The sequence below is a fragment of the Anomaloglossus baeobatrachus genome, chromosome 8, assembly GCF_048569485.1.
Source record: "Anomaloglossus baeobatrachus isolate aAnoBae1 chromosome 8, aAnoBae1.hap1, whole genome shotgun sequence".
Classification (NCBI taxonomy): Eukaryota; Metazoa; Chordata; class Amphibia; order Anura; family Aromobatidae; genus Anomaloglossus; species Anomaloglossus baeobatrachus.
The window spans coordinates 49,309,293-49,331,228 of NC_134360.1; the positions used below are offsets into that span (position 1 = coordinate 49,309,293).

At 43.7% G+C, this 21,936-nt stretch overlaps 1 protein-coding gene across 1 annotated transcript in view; it reads right to left on the reverse strand.

The window, feature by feature from the left end:
• Positions 1 to 1,987: 1,987 nt before the first annotated feature.
• The window catches only part of LMCD1 (LIM and cysteine rich domains 1), a 31,672-nt gene continuing 11,723 nt past the window's right edge, over positions 1,988 to 21,936 (reverse strand). Inside the window, exons 2-6 of the mRNA XM_075320771.1 lie at positions 18,872 to 18,960; positions 8,276 to 8,531; positions 5,008 to 5,313; positions 4,629 to 4,844; positions 1,988 to 3,504 (exon numbers count right to left, since the gene is read on the reverse strand). Coding sequence (XP_075176886.1) covers positions 3,343 to 3,504; positions 4,629 to 4,844; positions 5,008 to 5,313; positions 8,276 to 8,531; positions 18,872 to 18,960 — 1,029 coding nt within the window. The 3' untranslated portion in view covers positions 1,988 to 3,342. The remainder of the gene's footprint in view (positions 3,505 to 4,628; positions 4,845 to 5,007; positions 5,314 to 8,275; positions 8,532 to 18,871; positions 18,961 to 21,936) is intronic.

The following is a 21,936-nucleotide window of genomic DNA, read 5'->3' on the forward strand; positions in this document are numbered from 1 at the left end:
TACTGCAATCTACCATAGAGATTTGTACATCTGCTGTTATGTATCACTCACAGAGTATTGTTTGGACTGGATACAATTGTTGCCATTTCTTAGACTCTAGCAGGATTCACAGTGTATATGATTGCTGCTTTTAGATGTAAACAAGAATATTTTCCATTCATGCAATGCAAGCACAGATCTTAAAAATGGAGATGTATGGAAACAAAATCAAAGTATTATATTATAAAGTTGCAGCAATGATTAAAGGGGATGTCCATTGAAAACAAGTTATCACCTATCAGCAGCATTTTACTATGTAAAGTACAAGGCCATTAGGCTCTGTCATACTGTATATTTTTTTTTAATCTGTGCTTGAAGTTTTTATCTATACATATCTTCGTGAATTGAGGTGGAGCTGGTGGAAGGGTCTTCAGCTCTGTCCCAGCCCATCCACTGCCTCTGGGGGTCTCTTCTTCTTCCTTATTTAAATTTCACACTTGTACCATCCCAGCCGCGAGCGGCACTTGCGCAGATTGATCCCAAAGTGGACTTCAGCTAAATGGCACCAGCGGCTCTGAGCAATCTGCGCATGTGCAGCCACTGATGCCATTTTCCTGAAGACTGCCAGGAGATCAATCTGTGCAAGCAATGCCCATCCTTATTTAAATCTCGCGCTGGCGCTGTCCTAGATGCAGGCGACGCCAACGAAGATTGATCTTCTCGCAGTTTTCAGGAAAATGGTGCCAACAGCTGTGCATGCGCAGATTGCTCAGTCCTATCAGCACCATTTTACTGAAGATCAATCAGCGCAAGCACCAGACGCCAGTGGAAAATTTAAATAAGGATGGGGATTGCTTGCGCAGATTGATCTCCTAGCAGACTTCAGGAAAATGGTGCCAACAGCTGCGAATGCGCAGATTGCTCAGTGCTACCGACACTGTTTTACTGAAGATCAATCTGCGCAAGCACAGCCTGCCAGTGTGAAATTGAAATAAGGATGGGGATTGCTTGCGCAGATTGATCTCCTTGCAGTCTTCAGGAAAATGGTGCCGACAGCTGCGCATGCTCAGATTGCTCAGTGCTACCAGACCCATTTTTACTAAAGGCCACTATGGAACTAATCTGCGTAAGTGCCGCTTGCATCTAGGAAGACACCAGCACAATACTTAAGTAACTATGTAGAAAAGACACCCAGAGGTAGCGGAAGGGGCGGAAAAGAGCTGAAGACCCTTCCACCAGTCCCGCCCCACAGGCTCAATACTCAAAGATATGAATAGAAGAAAACGTTTTCCAGACAGGGAACTTATACCCTTGTTCTAGGATGAAGCTACTGGTGAGGTGCCCAACAGCTGCTCCATCTATCCACTATGGGCATGCTGGAAAACGATGATTGCCGTTTTCAGCTGTTTGATAGAGAATGAATGGAGTGATGGACGAGCATGTGCAGTGAAACTCCTGCAAAACGGAGATCAAAGTGACCCATTCTACAGATTTGGTCCCAGTGGTCGGAACCAACCAGCCAGTAAGTTACCAATCCTGCAGATAGGTGATAACTTGTCTTCAGTTGACTCTCCATTTCTTTCAGGCTTCTTTACAAATACTAGTTACCCCTCTTTAACAGTGACACTATCAGAAGTTGATGTCTGTCTTAAAGGGGATGTCCACTAATTGGGCAACCCCGACTCATTCCCCTTTTTTGCCCCCGGAAAAAAATATATAAGCCTATACTCACCTCTGATGTGGCCGTGGCTCCAGCGATGTCTGAAGCCACATTCCCAGGCCCATGTGACATTGTTGAGACACATGAGCCCCGTGACCAATCAGCACTTGGTGTCTCCCTGCTTTAGGACATTTGCGCAGGATGTGAGTGCAGCGCTGACTTCCTGCTCAAATGTCTGAAGGCAGGGTGAAGGAAGCACTGATTGGTTATGGGGCTCGTGTGTCATAACAATGTTATGTGGACCCCTAGAATGCAGCTTCAGACATCGCTGGAACCGTGACCGCACCGGAGGTGAGTATAGGCTTATTTACTTTTTCAGGGCAAGCAAGGAGAATGAGTAGGGGTTGTCCAAGTAGTGGGTAACCCCTTTAACATTGATGACCATTATAATATTGAATAGAAAGGGGCTGTCCAGATTTGGGAACATATATGTAATAATGTATATACTTAGTGCTAAAATCCATTTTTGCTACTGGGTTTCATTAACAGTTCTGCACTATGCACCGGTGAGTCAACCGAGAATATGTCAGCGAGCCATTTCTGCAGAATTTGTAACTCTTTTATCTTTTTTTTCAAGCGCTTCCGAGCTGGGGGTGCTAGAATTATAAAGGAATCCCGAATATAAAAGATATTTTTAGCCCCAAACACCTGCCCTTTTGTTAAAAAAAAGTCCCCAATGATGGAGAACCCCTTTACTGTGTCCTCACGGTGCTCCCCCTAGTGGTGAATTTATGGATGATCCTCTATATCTGTAGATCGAGGAATCTTTATCCTGTTCATGATTATTGGCTTACAAAATAAATATTCTAATAATTAATATATATAATACAATGGATTAAGAAACATCTCGTAAATGAAGGCTGGACACAAACTTCATCTGATTCTTCTGGACATTGTTTGTTTCTCCCAAATTCATCAGTCGTCCATATGTTATTTCCTACTATAAAGGGGTGTGTATACTTTTGCAATTTTTTTTTTCTGATCCAGCGCAACTAAAAAGAATCTATTTTTAAAGTTGATTCATTTTTTTTAAATCAGAACATTCTATTTTGTCTCCATGGTAACAGACTACAAATATCCCTCGTGTAGTCATGTATCGCTCATCTCTTCCGGCCTCGATGGATAGATGGAAATAAGGGATGACTGCAGGATCAAACTGCTGCAAAAATGGAGGCACATAGTTCTGCGTAGGAGCTGTGTACATTTTCTGACATGTATTAATATCTTTTAAAAGGACTGAAAAATCTTAAGGGGTGTTAATAAAATTGCAACATTCTATGTGATAGTTTCTCGTTTTTTGACCAATGCCCGTTCCCCCATTGTGGACTTGGTGTTGTGATGTCTACCTGTCCCCTGGTTCTTAGTTTTGGACTCGAGATGGATTTCTGGAGCCGACACTTCACAGCTCACTAGACACAAATACAACAATAAACATAGAAAAATAAATAGAACATCTGTTAGTATTCCAGTATTCGGCATTGAAACATCCGCTCAGGATCTGCGAGGAGCACGATCGTCAGTCCCACCGGTGGCCGCTCCAGGGTGGACATCTCTACATTGTGTCTATGCTGGAAAGTCCAGAGATGACGGAGCAGGGATTGGATCTACACCAGGCAGAAGAAGGAATCCACCGGAATCCCCCATTAATGAGCAGATCTGTTATCGCTGCAGGCGGAGCAGAGCAGAAGAGCTTTGTCCAGAACATAGGGCCCATCAATCAGCGACTGCTCGCAGCGGTCACAGGAAAAATGCTCTGTGTGCCATGACTTCCCATCATGCTGCTGAAAGTGCTCCGAGAATATCATCTACAGGAGGAATAGTACAAAGTATGAATATTATACATTCTCCTCTTTATAGGGATCAGTATTATATTATTGCACATAGTGGACAGTATTATAGTAGTTATATTGTTGCACATAGGGGGCAGTATTATAGTAGCTATATTCTTGTACATAGGGGGCAGTATTATAGTAGTTATATTCTTGTACATACGGGGCAGTATTATAGTAGTTAATTTCTTGTATATAGGGGCAGTATTATAGTAGTTATATTTTTGTACATAGGAGGCAGTATTATAGTAGTTATATTCTTTTACATAGGGGGGCCGAATTATAGTAGTTATATTCTTGTAAATAGGGGCAGTATTATAGTAGTTGTATTCTTATATATGGGGGGCAGTATTATAGTAGCTATATTCTTGTATATAGGGGGCAGTATTATAGTAGCTATATTCTTGTACATAGGGGCAGTATTATAGTAGTTATATTCTTGTATATAGGGGGCAGTATTATAGTAGCTATATTCTTGTACATAGGGGGCAGTATTATAGTAGTTATATTCTTGTACATAGGAGCAGTATTATAGTAGTTATATTCTTGTACATAGGGCAGTATTATAGTAGCTATATTCTTGTACACAGGAGCAGTATTATAGTAGTTATATTCTTGTACATAGGGGCAGTATTATAGTAGCTATATTCTTGTACATAGGGGGCAGTATTATAGTAGTTATATTCTTGTACATAGGAGCAGTATTATAGTAGTTATATTCTTGTACAAAGGGGCAGAATTATAGTAGTTATATTCTTGTACACAGGAGGCAGTATTATAGTAATTATATTATTGTATACAGGGGCACTATTATAGTAGTTATATTCTTGTATATAGGAGCAGTAATATAGTAGTTATATTCTTATACATAGGAGGCAGTATTATAGTAGTTATATTCTTGTATACAGGGGCAGTATTATAGTAGTTATATTCTTGTACATAGGGGCAGTATTATAGTAGTTATATTCTTGTACATAGGGGCAGTATTATAGTAGTTATATTCTTGTACATAGGGACGGTATTATAGTAATTATATTCTTGTATACAGGGGCAGTATTATAGTAGCTATATTCTTGTACATATGGGTTCATTATTGTCACCTCATCACATCCGCTGCACCGTGGCCTGTCACTTTCACAGTAATGTCTCCCACACCACAGCCGGTGGCTTTTCCAGAAATAGATGAGGTTCACCAGGGGTTCTCTGCACTGGCAGCACACAAAGCAGGCCGGGTGCCATTGCTTCTTGTATCCGGTCCGCTCGGCATAGACGGCTGGAGCATCAGCGGGCATTAGCTGCTGGCAAAACTCGCACAACTAGAGGACAAAATCAAAAATGCTTTAACATTAGGTGCCATGATCACAGCTCTCAGCAGCCAATTTTCCCAAATATGTAGACATACAGAAGTGTGAGATCATCACTGTATGAGAAGATTTGCCATTCAGGTGTCTGGGAAAGCTTGGTGGCCACAGTACTCACATAATCCTTCCTGTCAGTCGGCTCCTCTGCGGTGCTGCCTGTCATGTTTGCAGCATTGGGCTCCTTTTCATCTTGCTTGGCGCTGCATGGTAATGCCACCTCTGCCACCCCCATCACATTCTCCTTGAGTTGGTCCACAAATGCCTCCATTACAGGCTTTTCACCCTCGCTCAGCCCCTTGCAATACTTTGGGTCGAAGTCATGGGCGGGTAACTGCTTTACCAGCTGCAGGCGTCGATGATGCGCCCCTTCTGTGCCGGCTATGGGCTGCAGCTTCTTCGGGATTAGTTCCATATAACGCATGGCCTGGAGAAATAACGATTATACAGATGTTATATAATTTACATAGACTTATAAACACGTCTAACCATTAGCAAATAAAAACCGCAATACACAAGAATGGTTTTGCGGATCTTGCAGATTTTTTACGTTCCCTCTGGTTCCGGTTTTTGTCCATTTTCTCTGCAGACAGGACGAGTGGTGATATCAGACCTGAGCTGTGTGACCTGAACCAATCAGATGCCTTGCTTCTGCCACACCCTCCTCCCTCTCACAGCATGAAGTCTCCTACACATTGAAGAATGAAAACTGCAGCTGCATCCCCCTCCTTTCCCTCCTTTAAAGGGAAAGTACCATCAAAAAATATATTTTTTAATAACTGAAAAATATAAATGATTAATGTTTTAATATCTTGTTTAAATATTATTGTTTTTAATGTAGCAAAATATGAAAAAAATCATTTATAAAGTTTGTTATGTTCCACTTTTAAACACTAGGGGGAGCAGCTGCTGAAATCCTACTGTAGAACTACTGTAGAAGTAGCTCCCATTACAGCTGCAGTAAAAGTGGGCAGAATCTGCTCTCCTGCGTGTGATGTCACAGCTCCCCCTCCCAATCTGGGTGTTTACAAAAAGATAAGGGAGGATGAAATTTAGGATCACAGTGCAGAACCATTTTGTTAGTGACCGCAAAGTGATCCTAATATGTCTAAAGTGTCACCAAGTACAGCTGGCATAGTGCTCCACTGTATAATGTGCCCCACTGTATACTGTACCTCATGATATACCATGCACCGCAGTACCTGTCCCCATAATATACCGTGCCTCACAATATACCATACTGTGCAATACCGTGCCCCATAATATACTGTGCCTCATAATATACCGTGCTCCGCAATACCATGCATCATAATATACCGTGCCCCATAATATACAGTGTTCCGCAATACCGTGCATGATAATATACCGTGCTCCGCAATACTGTGCCCCATAATATACAGTGTTCCGCAATACCGTGCATCATAACATACCATGCTCTGCAATACCGTGTCCCATAATATACCATACTGTGCAATACCATGCTACATTAATATACAGTAGAGACCAAAAGTTTGGACACACCTTCTCATCTCTAGAACAACTATTAAGAGGAGACGTTGTGCAGCAGCCTTCATGGTAAAATAGCTGCTGGGAAACCACTGCTAAGGACAGGCAACAAGCAGAAGAGACTTGTTTGGGCTAAAGAACACAAGGAATGGACATTAGACCAGTGGAAATCTGTGCTTTGGTCTGATGAGTCCAAATTTGAGATCTTTGGCTCCAACCACCGTGTCTTTGTAGAAAAGGTGAACGGATGGACTCTACATGCCTGGTTCCCACCGTGAAGCATGGAGGAGGAGGTGTGATGGTATGGGGGGGCTTTGTTGGTGACACTGTTGAGGATTTATTCAAAATTGAAGGCATACAGAACCAGCATGGCTACCACAGCATCTTGCAGCGGCATGCTATTCCATCCGGTTTGCGTTTAGTTGGACCATCATTTATTTTTCAACAGGACAATGACCCCAAACACACCTCCAGGCTGTGTAAGGGCTATCTGACTAAGAAGAGTGATGGGGTGCTACGCCAGATGACCTGGCCTCCACAGTCACCAGACCTGAACCCAATCGAGATGGTTTGGGGTGAGCTGGACCGCAGAGTGAAGGCAAAAGGGCCAACAAGTGCTAAGCATCTCTGGGAACTCCTTCAAGACTGTTGGAAGAGCATTTCCAGTGACTACCTCTTGAAGCTCATCAAGAGAATGCCAAGAGTGTGCAAAGCAGTAATCAAAGCAAAAGGGGGCTACTTTGAAGACCCTAGAATATAACACATATTTTCAGTTGTTTCACACTTTTTTAATTATGTAATCCCACATATTTTCATTCATAGTTTTGATGTCTTCAATGTGAAGCTACAATTTTTAGAGTCATGAAAATAAAGAAAACTCTTTGAATGAGAAGGTGTGTCCAAATTTTTGGTCTGTACTGTACCTAGCTCCACAATACCGTTTTCCATAATATACCGTGCCCGATAATATACATTGCTCCGCAATACCGTGCCCCATAATATACCATGCTCCATAATATACAATGCTCCGCAATACCGTGCCCCATAATATACCGTGCTCCGCAATACCGTGCCCCATAATATACCGTGCTCCGCAATACCGTGCCCCATAATATACCATGCTCCATAATATACAGTGCTCTGCAATACCATGCTCCATAATATACAGTGCTCTGCAATACCGTACCCCATAATATACAGTGTTCCACAATACTGTGCCACATAATATACCATGCTCCGCAATACCGTGCCCCATAATATACCGTGCTCCGCAATACCGTGCCCCATAATATACCATGCTCCGCAATACCTTGTCCCATAATATACTGTGCTGTGCAATACTGTGCCCCATAATATACAGTGCTCTGCAATACCATGCTCCATAATATACAGTGCTCTGCAATACCGTACCCCATAATATACAGTGTTCCACAATACTGTGCCACATAATATACCATGCTCCGCAATACCGTGCCCCATAATATACCGTGCTCCGCAATACCGTGCCCCATAATATACCGTGCTCCGCAATACCGTGCCCCATAATATACCATGCTCCGCAATACCTTGTCCCATAATATACTGTGCTTTGCAATACCGTGCCCCATAATATACCGTGCCCCATAATATAACATGCTCCGCAATACCGTGCCCCATAATATACCATGCTCCGCAATACCTTGTCCCATAATATACTGTGCTTTGCAATACCGTGCCCCATAATATACCGTGTCCCATAATATACCATGCTCCGCAATACCGTGCCCCATAATATACCATGGATACTACTTGACCTACTTCTCAGTACCAGAGTAACTCCTTGTGGGGCTTGTAAAGCTCCATAGAATAGACTTAGTATTGAACATTTAGTATGCTGAACGTACCAGTTTTTGGTTGAGCCCCGGAGGTGCCCACTCGTAGGTGACAGTGAGGAAGGTCGGATCTTTTCGGGAGGTAATGGGGTTGGTGATGATCATGCGATTCCTCTTGTAGACCCGCGCTCCTTCGCTGCCCTTTACCCGTGCGGTCAGTCCTGAGTACCGGGTGTCGGAGAGCAGCTGGCCGATCCTATGGTCTTGTTCTGCTTCTGTGGGTACAGCGTGCTCTTCTCGGGGGCACTGGCACAGCCCACACCATTTCCTACAATGAGATGCAAATTTTTTTTTAATATAAGATGTCATGAGGATTCCTGAGAAGTCACCTGGAAAGTGGAGGCACATATTAATGACCACTATATAAGATCTCATACGGACTGCTACACAGCTGTCCACAGACCCCATAGTGCACGGCTATGGGGGGATGATTATCTCCCTCCCTCTTCTTCTCGCTCACTCTCATCATCAGTGTCAGTCTTCACCGTTATTCTAGCCTTGTATTCATGAACTACAAGCCTGTCAAGTGCAAATCTATAAATCCATTTCCATCATGAAATGCTGACATACATAGTTATTGGGAAATCAAAATACAGTGGAACCTTGGATTACGAGAATAATTAGTTTCGGGAGTGTGCTCTTAAACCAAGTTACTCTTATATCAAAGCAAATTTTCCCATAGAAATAATTGAAATGCAGACAATTCATTCCACAACCCAAAAATATTTACTATATTTATACAAACTTATTACATTAATACAAAATAATGCACTGTATTTATATACAATTAATACAGTACACTGATACAAAATACTGTACAGTAAAAAACATATAAAACAAATTAAACTACACATTAGCTTACAATAGAATTGATGGTGTGCGGGAGGTACAGTATAAGCAATGTGCTGCACTGGTTAGCCGAAAGTACAATATTATATCCACAATTGCAAATTAATAGACATGCTATATAGTATATACTGTACTGTACAATGGTATACTGTATACAGTACATGTGACGACATGGACACCCAATGCCTCTCATTGTGACGACATGGACACCCAATGCCTCTCATGGGTTAAAGTTTTTTAACATTCAGCCAGACGTATTGTTCTTATGTGTGCTAAGTCATGTTTGCTTAGCTATTGTTTCTCCAGACCCTTCCAGTAATCATTGTATTGTAGTTGTGTATTGCTAATGTAATTACCTTAGTAGTCATTGTCTAGTCTGTGCATTCCAGACTACATGTATACCCTCAGGCTTTCTGTAGACATCATTTGGATGAACATTGTCCATGCAGCTTGATATTCATCCAATGGAAGAGGCGATCTTGTCCAACCAATCGATGAGGACGCAGTGTATCCAAGTGGAAGGCTGTGGCTATAAAAGGGATTTCTTTAAGCCACCAGGTGGTTGTTGATGGATGCTAATGGATCCAGTCTAAGCTCTTAGGAGCTGACTAGAGGATCAGGATACCTTATGGCTTCAATCTAGGGACTCCGGTTCCAGTTGGAGACCATATCCACAGTCTAGGGATTTCGACTCCGGCTGCCAGGATTGTATCATCATACCAGGACTACCTAAGGAGAACACTCAGGTTGGGACAGTTCAGTCACCTGCTACAGACTTTGCAGACCTCAGACAGCTTCCTAAATCTGGCGTTATTCCATTCTCGGTGGGTGCCCGCCAAACGCGGGGTGCTGCTGGATTGGAGTAAATAGCCCTGGGACCTCTGAGGCAAGGACATTCTAAATCCCTGGTGAGCCAGCGGAAGGGTGAGACTCTGTTGCCTGTTACATTTGTGTTTTGCTGGTTATGTATTATGTGCCGTTAATTGTTTGGGGATCCAATAAAGTCTAATTATTGTGGTTCCCTCACCCTGTGTTGTCTGAGTAGTGTTACGCCCACGGTTAAGGAGGCCGGCGTTCAGTTGGGATGAGCCCTGAGCCACGCTGTCTTTCTAAAGGCGGCAGGTTTTAGCGGACGAGAGCACCCACCGAGCCCCGTGTCTCCACAGTACATATGGACAGAAATTTACCTCCAGAGCGGGTCAGAGCGCGGTGAAAGGACAGAACTGGTAGTATACACGGTGGGAATTTGCTCTTCTTGCAAAGCATTGCTCTTAAACCAAGTTACAAATTTGTAAAAATCTTTGCTTGTCTTGCAAAACTCTCTCAAACCAAGTTACTCTTAAACCAAGGTTCCACTGTAATTAATGCAATGATATTAATAAATAAAACAACAAAAAATGATAAATGATTACTTTCGAGCTGATCTTTGTGATCAGTTAATAAGAAGAGAGCAAACTCCATGGAGGCAGCGAGGCCTCCAGGTTTTGTGATAATCTTACAATACTCTCATCTTAGCTTTTTGTAGTTCTTAAATAATTGTAATGGGTGTGTCATGCTTGACAGACAGTCCTGTGGTGTCCAGCTGTAGAAGGTCGTAGCATTTGGCTGCACAAACTGCTCCCTAACATTCTAGTCATCTCTGCTTGGGGTTTATCCCTTTCCTTTTAGGATCCTGCGGATGTCCTCACATTTCAGCTGTTAATCATCAGCACTTCCCTTGGTGTCCATAAATACCCACACTTCCAATTGGTCTTTGCTGGTGATAGAGTTAAAAGCCTCTACAGGCCTTGAGTGCAAGCAGTCTGCTTGTATCCATCTGATGAAACGTTGTTGTTTGTTGCCGTTTTTCTCCCCGAGTCATTTTGGAGATAAGTTATTTGTTCACTTCCCCCTGTTTTTGCTCCCTGTGTTTTATTTAGAGCTTACTGGGGTTGACTAAGCGCTCATCCCATCCGCTCCCTATCTAGGGCCCAGTTCTAGGGTCAGTTAGGGTCAGGTATCCTGCTCGGCACATAGGTGCGGAGCTTATCTAGGGTGGTTAGGGACTCCAGGGACCAGCGGTAAGATTGATTAACGGTCACCATCTCCCCCTTCCCTAGACACAGTTTCCTTTACCTGTTTCCGTACATGTAATACTTCCTCGTACCTAATGTGACATTAATACCACCAAACAATACATTCAAAAATGATACTGTACAGTGCATATAAAATACCATTACAAACTGTTCAAATAATACCACAATATGGTGCATTAAAAATACCCCTAGAAAAGGCTCATAGAATACCGCTAAACAGACCACAAATAATACCTCCATATAGTGCAAAAATAATACCATTATATAATACATAAATAATACTTTGGTATAGTGAATTAATAATACCACCACAAAGTACTCAACTGCTACCATTATAGAGTGCGGAAATAATACAACCAGGTAGTGCCTAAATAAAATCGCCACAGAGTGCATAAATAATACCGCTATATAGTGCTCAAATAACATCACTATATAATGCCATTCAGTAATCAAATAATGCAATAATTCAGAGAAGATATAATATCAACAGTTATTGAATGATGCTGCCATATGGTGCACACACAATGTGCTGTTGCAATAATGCAGTTGTTGGGGTGGCGGCCTATGTCTGCCCGGTGTATGGTGGGTCTCATATATTTCCTGGCAGCAATGACTTTCCATTATGGAGACTGCAGGTCTGATGATGCCCCACGGCGCCTCCTGCAGACGTATCTGGGGTGACACAGACGCTTTGTGCTCAGGATTCCTGCAGCCTCCCACCAGAGGAGATACCAGCCCTGACATTTCCTAAATTCCCGGCCTCAAACCCAGACACTCATTTTATCCCCCTCACTTTCTGCCAGAGCGGTCCTGATTAATGCCGGGTATTATGGTATCAGGAGAGGCGCAAATGTGCAGCTTTTCCCAATATCCCAGGTAAAGCTGCTAAAGCCTAAGTAATGGCGGAGTGAAGACACATGTAATAATAGGTCTGATGTAATGCACTAACCCTACAGCTAAATACAGCAAAATGAGTATTCGGTGCCCCATACGCTCCCCCCTCCCCATCTTCACCTCCTCTACCTGCATCACAGCAGCCCCAACCTGATAAATGCTGAGACCCAAACTATAAAACAGCTTCCATCATTATGTAGCTAAAACCTAAAGCGAAGCGATGGTCAGAGAATGAGCCATTGTTCTATTTAGGTTTTTGTTACCTATTTATTTATTTATTTATTTTTTACATATTTTGGAAATTGAAAAAAAACGAAATAAAAATAGTGATCTTGCAATTCTCAAACTGGCCACTGGGGCTTCTTTAGACTAATGCTTCCTGTCTTTTCTGGATGAGTTTTCAGCAAGCTCCTTATCATTTAAGGCTGCATTACAAGGCCGGGTAACACTTTTATATACAGTAGATAACACAGAATCTATCATTCACATTAGGTGATGTCACAGCTCACCTCCTCCTCCTGTACAGTGACTAATAAAATCTCTATATAGAAGAGATAACACAGGATCTATCATTCACATTAGGTGATGTCACAGCTCACCTCCTCCTCCTGTACAGTGACTAATAAAATCTCTATATAGAAGAGATAACACAGGATCTATCATTCACATTAGGTGATGTCACAGCTCACCTCCTCCTCCTGTACAGTGACTAATAAAATCTCTATATAGAAGAGATAACACAGGACCTATCATTCACATTAGGTGATGTCACAGCTCACCTCCTCCTCCTGTACAGTGACTAATAAAATCTCTATATAGAAGAGATAACACAGGATCTACCATTCACATTAGGTGATGTCACAGCTCACCTCCTCCTCCTGTACAGTGACTAATAAAATCTCTATAGAGAGGAGATAACACAGGATCCACCATTCACAATAGGTGATGTCACAGCTCACCTCCTCCTCCTCCTGTACAATGACTGATAACACCTTTATGTACAGTAGATACAATAGATGATGTCACAGCTCACCTCCTCCTCCTGTACAATGACTAATAAAACTTCTATTTACAGGAGATAACACAGGATCCACCATTCAGAATAGGTGGTGTCACAGCTCACTTCCTCCTCCACTTGTGCATGGCTGATAATATCTCTATATACAGTAGAAAACACAGGATCCACTATTCACAATAGGTGATATCACAGCTCACCTCCTCCTGTACAATGAGTGATAACACCTATATGTACAGCTGACAACACAGGATCCACCATTCACAATCGTTGATGTCACAGCTCACCTCCTCCTTCTGTACAATGATAACACCTCTATGTACAGCTGATAACACAGGATCTGCCATTCACAATAGTTGGTGTCACAGCTCACCTCCTCCTCCTGTTCAATGACTGATAACACCTCTATGTACAGTACATAACACAGGATTAACCATTCGCAATAGTTGATGTCACAGCTCCACTAATCCTGTAAAATGACTGGTGTTTTGTCTGTTATGAGTTGTGTATAGAGGTGCTATTGATCAGAATAGGTGATATCACAGCCCACCTCTTCCTCCTGTACAATGACTAACAACACCTCTATATACAGTAGATAATACAGAATCCACCACTTACAATAGGTGACATTACAGCTCACCTCCTCCTCTCCCTGCACAATAACTGTGAATTCTGTTATCAGTTGTGTATAGAGGTGCTATCAACCAGAACAGCTCACTTGCTCTCCCTCCCTTCATAATGTCCTTTGTACACGCTCATTAGATGTTTGAGTTCAATAGATAAGGCCAGAGGTCGTTTTTGCTACTAATGTACATTTCCTAAAAAAAATATTATATGTAAAAAAAAAAAATACATAAAAACACAAAAACCTAATAAAAAGTATAAAAAAAGTTTAAAAATATGAAAAAAATAATCATTAAAAAAAAATTCAAATCACCCCTTTTTTGCCGCATGGAATATAAACCAATTAAGAAAATAAAAAATACATATATTTGGTATCGTTACGTAAAGAAACATCTGATCTAGCAAAATATATAATAAATGTATCCGATTGGTAAACATCGAAACAATTAAAAATATCAAAACCTCAGAATTGCAGTTTTTCAGCTGCCGCAACAACAACAAATAGTGTCTTGTCTTGTTCCTGTCATGACTTCTTGGCTTTTGACCCCGGACCGTTACCTGACCACGTCTCAGTTTACTCCCTGAATCCATTACGTGTCTTCCTGCAATACTGACCCCGGATCGTGACCTGACTACACCTGAATTCTCCCTGTGTCCACACGTGTCCTCCTGTTACCAGACCCCATCTTTCCTGACTACTCCTCCATCTGTACTACCCTGGGCCGCCACCAGGGGGGGACAAACAGAAGGGGGGCCCCTTCACGCTTCATTTATTGGCTTACAAACCAGGGGATGGAGTCTCAAGGGGGCCCCAAAATTATGCCAGTCAGGGGCCCTGAAATTCCTAGTGGCAGCCCTGCTACCCGTAACTAGCGGCTTGCATTACACTTGGTAGACACAATTGTATCTGACGCCCTGGCAAAACCAGGTAGTCACACATAGGCCCCCGCATAACACCGTCCCTCACAGGGTTACACACAGCCGACCTGAAACCCTAGTCACCTCCCCCAGGGAAGGACAGGCACACCAGTGGGCGGGACCAGGCGGATGGAGAACGCTGACCTAGGGGTTTGGAGAGCCCGGGGTGGGAAAAGAGTCAGTAAAAGTTGAGAGCTCAAGTTGAGTGGCGTGAGGAGGTGAAGCTCGAGAGCAGAGGCGCCGGGGTTGAAGCCCTGGTGCATTGGCTAGGTGGCAGACGGTGGTCCGTGTCTAACAGGAGATGGGAAGACGGCAGCCGGAGATCCGAGGTGGACCGGGGCAGGGTTGGAGCCCGCCGGTACCAACACCAAAGAACCGACCCGGAAACCGTGCACAGAGAGGGGTACTTGGACCCTGAAGCCAGGACCGGAACCAACAGCCTAGCTAATTAACCAATTGAGGGCAGGATTATAGGTCCTGTCCCAACCAAAGTCCCAAAAACAGACAAATAGCCACAGAGAGGGATAGGGCATCCGCCAGGGCCCGGTAGATGCCACGGGTCAGCGTCACCGTGCACAGTTCCCAACAATAGTACCAGGAGTGGGCTCCCACGTTCCACACCGGGATGTCTACCACATCACAACACAGTGCAGAGGAAAGTGACACAGACCACCAGCCCGGGTGGGGGACCAGCATACACCCGGCCGCGGCGGCCGGCCACCAGCACCTTGGTTAATCAATTGACTTGTCTGATGTCTTTAACCATGAGTAAGCTGAGACTCCCTGGTCTGACCAGGCGCGCCGGCCCCTGCACCAAGTCACCGGGTCCCAGGGCAACCATCCCTACAACCAGCTGCCATCCCATCGTCCCGGGTGTCCCACAGCAGCAGCGGTGGTGCCACATTTCACCACACACCGTGGGTGGCGTCACAGACTGACTACGGCAAATCCCGTACAAATACGTCCCCCTTTTAGTCGGAGTGTCCGCGTGACCCCTGGGTCTGGGGAATCCCTCGAGCCACACTGCGGGTCCGGATCCGTGCAGCCCGGCTGCTTCTGACGTGGGGGCGGCACATATCCACTACGTACAACGCTCTGTGAGCTAAACACTTCGGCAGCTGCACAAATCTCAACCGGAGCTCAGAATTTTCTCGACGCTGGATACAAATGGAAACAGTAAACAGATCTTCAAAACGAAGGGGAGTTGAAACCCCAAGTATTTTAGAAAAGTGCAGAAGTATTTATTTATTATATAACGCATTTCGCGCCATTAATTCCAAGTTGCGTTCCAGACATTGAGTATTCGTTATCCGATGATTAAAACTTCATTTCCATAAAAGAAAGCCCCTCCGAGACATTTCAAGACCGATAGAATTTGTAATCTGTCACCCCTCGTTACCCAGACGTCGCCCCCTTTATGGAGCCCCGCGGCTGGTCACAGACCGTCAAACACGTGCAGATCCGAACCTTCAACAACCTCTTCCGGCCCACACCGTATCAAAAGAATGAAAAGCTCGGCGTTAATTGAGGCGTTTACATGCAGCAATTAGCCGAGTCTGACGACCTGGCGGTATATTTTTCCGACCGCTCGCTCGTTAGTTTGTACTTTTGTGAGTTTATCGCTCGCTTTGCGTCAGTGATCAGCCGAGCGTGCACGAGACCTCGCCGACAGCTGGCTGAGCACTAAAAGCTGCAGATTACAAAGACCAGACAGGATAACAAGTCAATATGTTTCCCTCATTTTCGGAATTACTTATAGCGCCAGATACGCTCCATAAATTGCTTCATTATTGAGCCGCGTGATTGATACAGAATATTCATTTGTCGCGCCGGTTACTATCCAGAATGTTTCTCTTTGACATGAATAGGAGCTTGTTCCCTCTCCGGCTACAGATGATCATCATTAATAATTCACTAAGAGTCTGCTGAAGTAGCACCACGATCGCTCGCTTTCATTTGTCATCTCGCAACGCGTTTGTTACAATGTTTGTTTATTTCAGTTTCATTTTGTCTTTTCTTTTACGGCATCGTCTATCTGTGATTATGTGTCTCGCTCGCGGTTTCGACTCATCACCGCCTAATGATATTTCTTTGCTACTTTCTATGTGCTCGACTTGCCTGACAGCCTTTAAGTAGCCCGTAAATATAAAGCTTCGATTCATTCTTTGCTGCCATTAGGGTTTGTCATGGCAGTGCCAGGGCCATAAGTTAGGGGACCCATGCTGTTCTACGTTTATGTTGGCTGTTGCTCTACGTGATATCTTGTGTTTTGTCGGCATATGGTCATTGTGAGTGAAATACACTCCTATGCCTTTTGAACTCCAAATTAATAAGATTTGTTTTACGAGCGCTCGGGAAATCAATACAGCACACACTTAGTATGGTGTACTCAAAGAATTCTCCTTTATTAGTACATGTGATAAGTTTATATAAGGTCACAGATAAAAGAAAAGTCCCCTCTGAACTATGGACCAATAAAAACAACAGGTGTGAGAACAGAAATGTGAAGCTTTCCCGCCCATCAGTATTAGGTGAACCCCATAACATCATTCAGTTATAAGACTGTGATGCTAGGCACTATGAGCAGTATGAATAGAAGGGTAGTCAGACAAGCCGGGGTCATAAACCAGGACGTAACGTATAAGGTTCAGGGAGCAGACAGAGACGTGGTCAGGAAGAGGTCTGAGGACAGAAGCCAGGAGGTAATGTATAAGGTTCAGGGAGCAGACAGAGATGTAGTCAGGAAGAGGTCCGAGGTCAGAAGCCGGGAGGTAAGGTATAAGGTTCAGGGAGCAGACAGATGTGGTCAGGAAGAGGTCTGAGGACAGAAGTCAGGAGGTAATGTATAAGGTTCAGGGAGCAGACAGAGATGTGGTCAGGAAGAGGTCCAAGGTCAGAAGCCGGGAGGTAAGGTATAAGGTTCAGGGAGCAGACAGAGATGTGGTCAGGAAGAGGTCCGAGGTCAGAAGCCAGGAGGTAAGGTATGAGGTTCTGGGAGCAGACAGAGATGTGGTCAGGAAGAGGTCCAAGGTCAGATGCTGATGAGCTAATGTATAAGGTTCAGGGAGCAGACAGAAACAAGGTCAGGAAGAACTCTGTGGTCAGAGGCCGGGAAAAAACGTATAAGGTTCAGGGAACAAACAGATGTGGTCAGGAAGAGGTCTTAGGTCAGAAGCCAAGATCAGAACACTTACAACAGACAAGAGCCAAGAGCACACCGAGCAAACAGGAAGTACGACTGGCTAAGTTCAGATAGAGCAAGCCCAGTGAAGAAACAGAGCAATCACCAGGAAGACGCATGTGTGACGGCACCTCCCAAAACCAGCGTGGACCCTAGTGCTGAAAGGCAACCTGTCAGCAAGTGCACAAGACACATAGCAGAGCATTTTCAAATGCAAAATGTTCCGCACAGTGGAGTCATGATAAAGATATTCCAAATGCAAAATGCTCTGCAGAGCGGAACCGTGACAAAGACAAGATGGACATTATAGAAACAAAATATATTCTGTTCTTTCATAGTCATACAGTGCTGAATTAACACTACCATATAGTGTCAATTTATCAACATCATGCACTATGGTGCCCAAATAAAAGTGCCAAATGATGGACAAATAAAACTTAGAAATAGCTGCCTGAATAGAAGTGTACAGTAGCAGTACCACACAATAAATACCGCCATACAGTGTTCAACTAATACCAACATACAGTCACAGCACAGAACATAAACTCGTTTAATAATCGTGCTACAGGATAGTGAATTAAAACTGCTATACAATAAAGATCATGATATAGATAGACAACATGGCATTTCACCGTGCCCCTGTTATACTCTGTGCGATTGCGCATATTGTGCACACCCGAAAAGCTATCCAAAATTGTCAAGATGGTTTGTTCAAGTGACTTGTACCCCACTCAGTTTAGTAGTAAAACAGTAGGGGTTATATCACACCACATCTTGGCAAGGGGGGGATGAACCTTGTGGCAGCTGCCATAATGCACATGTTGGTTGTCACATAGTTTTACTGGGAAAGGATAAACTAAAAAAAAAAAAACTATCGACACATATTTTATCAAATGATGATGATTTAGGGTTTGGTTTAGGTTTCTTTTTTGCAAAACACAATTATGAGAAATCCAGATGAGACATCTCATTAGAAGTCAGACACATTTCCCGATTTTTTCCTGATCTAATCCATTCTCAGTGTGCAGAAGTTCACTGTCTAATGGCTTTACCTCCAGGAGTGCGTCTGGAATCCTGTGCATGTCCCCTTACACCTCACACAGGGAGGACCTCTCTCTGCACCCGGCTGTCCCACCGCCATCTGGAAAATAAGAGGACACATCTGTAAGATCCGTGCAGTTAACAGGTGTTCATAGTTTTTACAATCAGCCATGACTTGTGGCGTCACATTCTGAGATTATTTTTGAGCATCATTATACACATTTAGTTGTAGCTACAGGCTGGAAAACTTCAAAAATTACTATTATTTCAGATTGTTTCTAAAAGATCTTCAAAAGCATCCTTCATCTGCATTTGTTGCCCCTCCCTCCTCCTTTTTACCACACAGCTCACAGTAAAAATGTGTTGAATTTGCGGTCTATCTGCAGCCTCCTTAGCGGTGCCCTTGAGTTTACCTTCACTTTTAGATTTTTTAAAAAAGATCTTTAGAAGTATCCTTCATCTGCATTTGTTGCCCCTTCCTCCTCCTTTTTACTTCACAGCTCATAGTAAAAATGTGTTGAATTTGTGGCCTATCCGTGGATCCCTTAGCGGTGCCCTTGAGTTTACCTTCACTTTTAGATTTTTTAAAAAAGATCTTTAGAAGTATCCTTCATCTGCAATTTGTTGCCCCTTCCTCCTCCTTTTTACTACACAGCTCACAGTAAAAATGTGTTGAATTTACGGCCTATCTGCAGCCTCCTTAGCGGTGCCCTTGAGTTTACCTTCACTTTTAGATTTTTTAAAAAAGATCTTTAGAAGTATCCTTCATCTGCATTTGTTGCCCCTTCCTCGTCCTTTTTACTACACAGCTCATAGTAAAAATGTGTTGAATTTGTGGCCTATTCGTGGATCCCATAGCGGTGCCCTTGAGTTTACCTTTACTTAATAACAATCAGTTACAGTGACACACTATAATCACAGGTGGAATAACAGTGATGGACGAGGAAGGGAATGTGTCCTCTTCTTATCTTTCATGCTACTTTCAACCATCATTTTGAGTCTATTTTAAACATGGGAAGATTAAATTGGTGCAAGATAACCAGATAGGCATGTGCTAATCCGCCTCACCTGTCCCCCCTTAGGAGCAAGGCTCTATTGTTATACTATATTGTGTTTTGTGGAAGGTATTCGGTCCCTGCAAGAGATCATTCGCATGCAGCCGGCTGGAAGCTCCAGCAGCACGGTCTTATGGTCCCAGGGGCTTAAGCTGTTTATATGAGATATGTCATGTCACATAAATTCATTGCAGTCGCCACCCCTGACACGGTAGACAGAAATGAGCCTGGCAGCTTCTCAGAGACCTTGCAAGAGTTCACAAAACCTGGAAAATAGACATGTAGTCCTTTTTGTTCCCCCCACTTTGAAATAAAAAAATTCCTCCGCTTGTAATTTATGCATTCCTTGCTTATCGCAGAGCCATAACTCGCACTGGAAAATGGAGTGAGGGGAGTAGATAATAATAACTATGTGGATTCAGCGTGTCATTTACAGTAGGAATGTTGCAGATGCAGCAGTGCACTAAGGTACACAATTCAGGAACTATCATGATCTGAGCTCCTTTTTTTCATGCTTTTTATTATATTGAGCACTAAACCTTCAGCTGTGCATACTGATAGCATTAGAGAGCGCGTGTCAGCCCAAACTGACCGTATAAACCAAGCACAAAGGGGCCTAATGTTCAAAGTGTTTGGGGCAGAAATCTAGAGTAAGGCTGTCTGCCCATGTGGTGTTTTTTTTTGCTTTTTTTTGCATTTTTCATTATTTGAATCAATAAAAGCAAGGAAAAAGCATCCCAACAAAGTCTATGAGAATCGTGACTTGCTGTGCACACGCTGCTTCTTTTTTCCTTGCAGATTTTGTTGCTGAAAAATGAAGCAGCAGGGTGTGTGAGGCGATCCGTAGCTCAGTAACCCGGGGTCATCATAATGATGACTCAGGGTTACTATGGCAACGATCAGGTCCCTGTGATACATATCAGGACCCGATCACCAGGCACATAGCCAAAAACACTTTTTGCACAGTGTGGAGATGTTTTCACACCAGTTTCAAGCAGTTGTGCCTATTAAATTCGGCAAAAAATGATGTAATTTCTTATGCCAAAAATGATAGTCCAGTCCCTGACTGGAGTAGCATTTCTTGCAACGTGTTTGTCATTAAGAAGATGCAACCAAATTTACTAAGCAGCGAGCACCTCCTAATGTATTCAGTGCATCATGATCCAGCGAGCCCTTCATTAAAACTTACATGCATGGCACCTGTCTTGATGAATCGGCCCAGAGTCTTGTAGGGATTGGAGTGAGGTCTGTCTACAGAGGAGGATCACGGCAAGCCAGTGCTGTCAATCACCAGAGAGGTAGGCGGGGTCATGCAAGACCAGTTGGTGAATCAGCGCACTGAGCCTCTTGGCCATACCCAGTGCGCGCCGAGCACACTAATTAGCATATTTGATTAAATTTCAGTTTTTGCAGAACAGAGCCTGGCAAGAAAGGACTAAAGTTAAGATTTTTATAGGGGTGATATCCCCTACATGGCTCAGTCAGCCCAAACTGACTGTTGTAATGCCTACACCGGCATCCCCACACTATTTTACTCCCCTCAGCGGAGACGTTGGCTCTCTCACCCATCTGGCTGTCTTGCGGTGGCCGCCCCGTCTCCAGTCCATGCTGCTGCCTCCAGGAGGCTGTGCACATCTCACAGGCTTCCTGGTTCTGCCCCAAGGGTGCGAGTGTGGCCATGCACCTTTTCTTAAAGGGCCAGCGTATCCTAACCCGGAAGTGCCTCTCAAGTCAGCTGTGAGGCTGCAGGTACTTAAGGCACCTTTACCCTTTGGGAGGTGCGAGGGCAATGAGTTAGTATCATTGAAAGTTGTCATTTTCCTTGTGCTGTTGCCATCATTGTGTCAGTGCTGTGCCGATTTGCTGATCTGCTGCTTCCTTCCACACCAACCAGTTACCTTGATACTCTCTACTGTAAGTATCCACGCCGGTTGCTACTGCCGCATCCATCCATCCCACTCTGCCTGCTGCCATTATCACCAGAGACTGTACTGTGTCTGTGGTGCCAGCTGCTGGGGTAC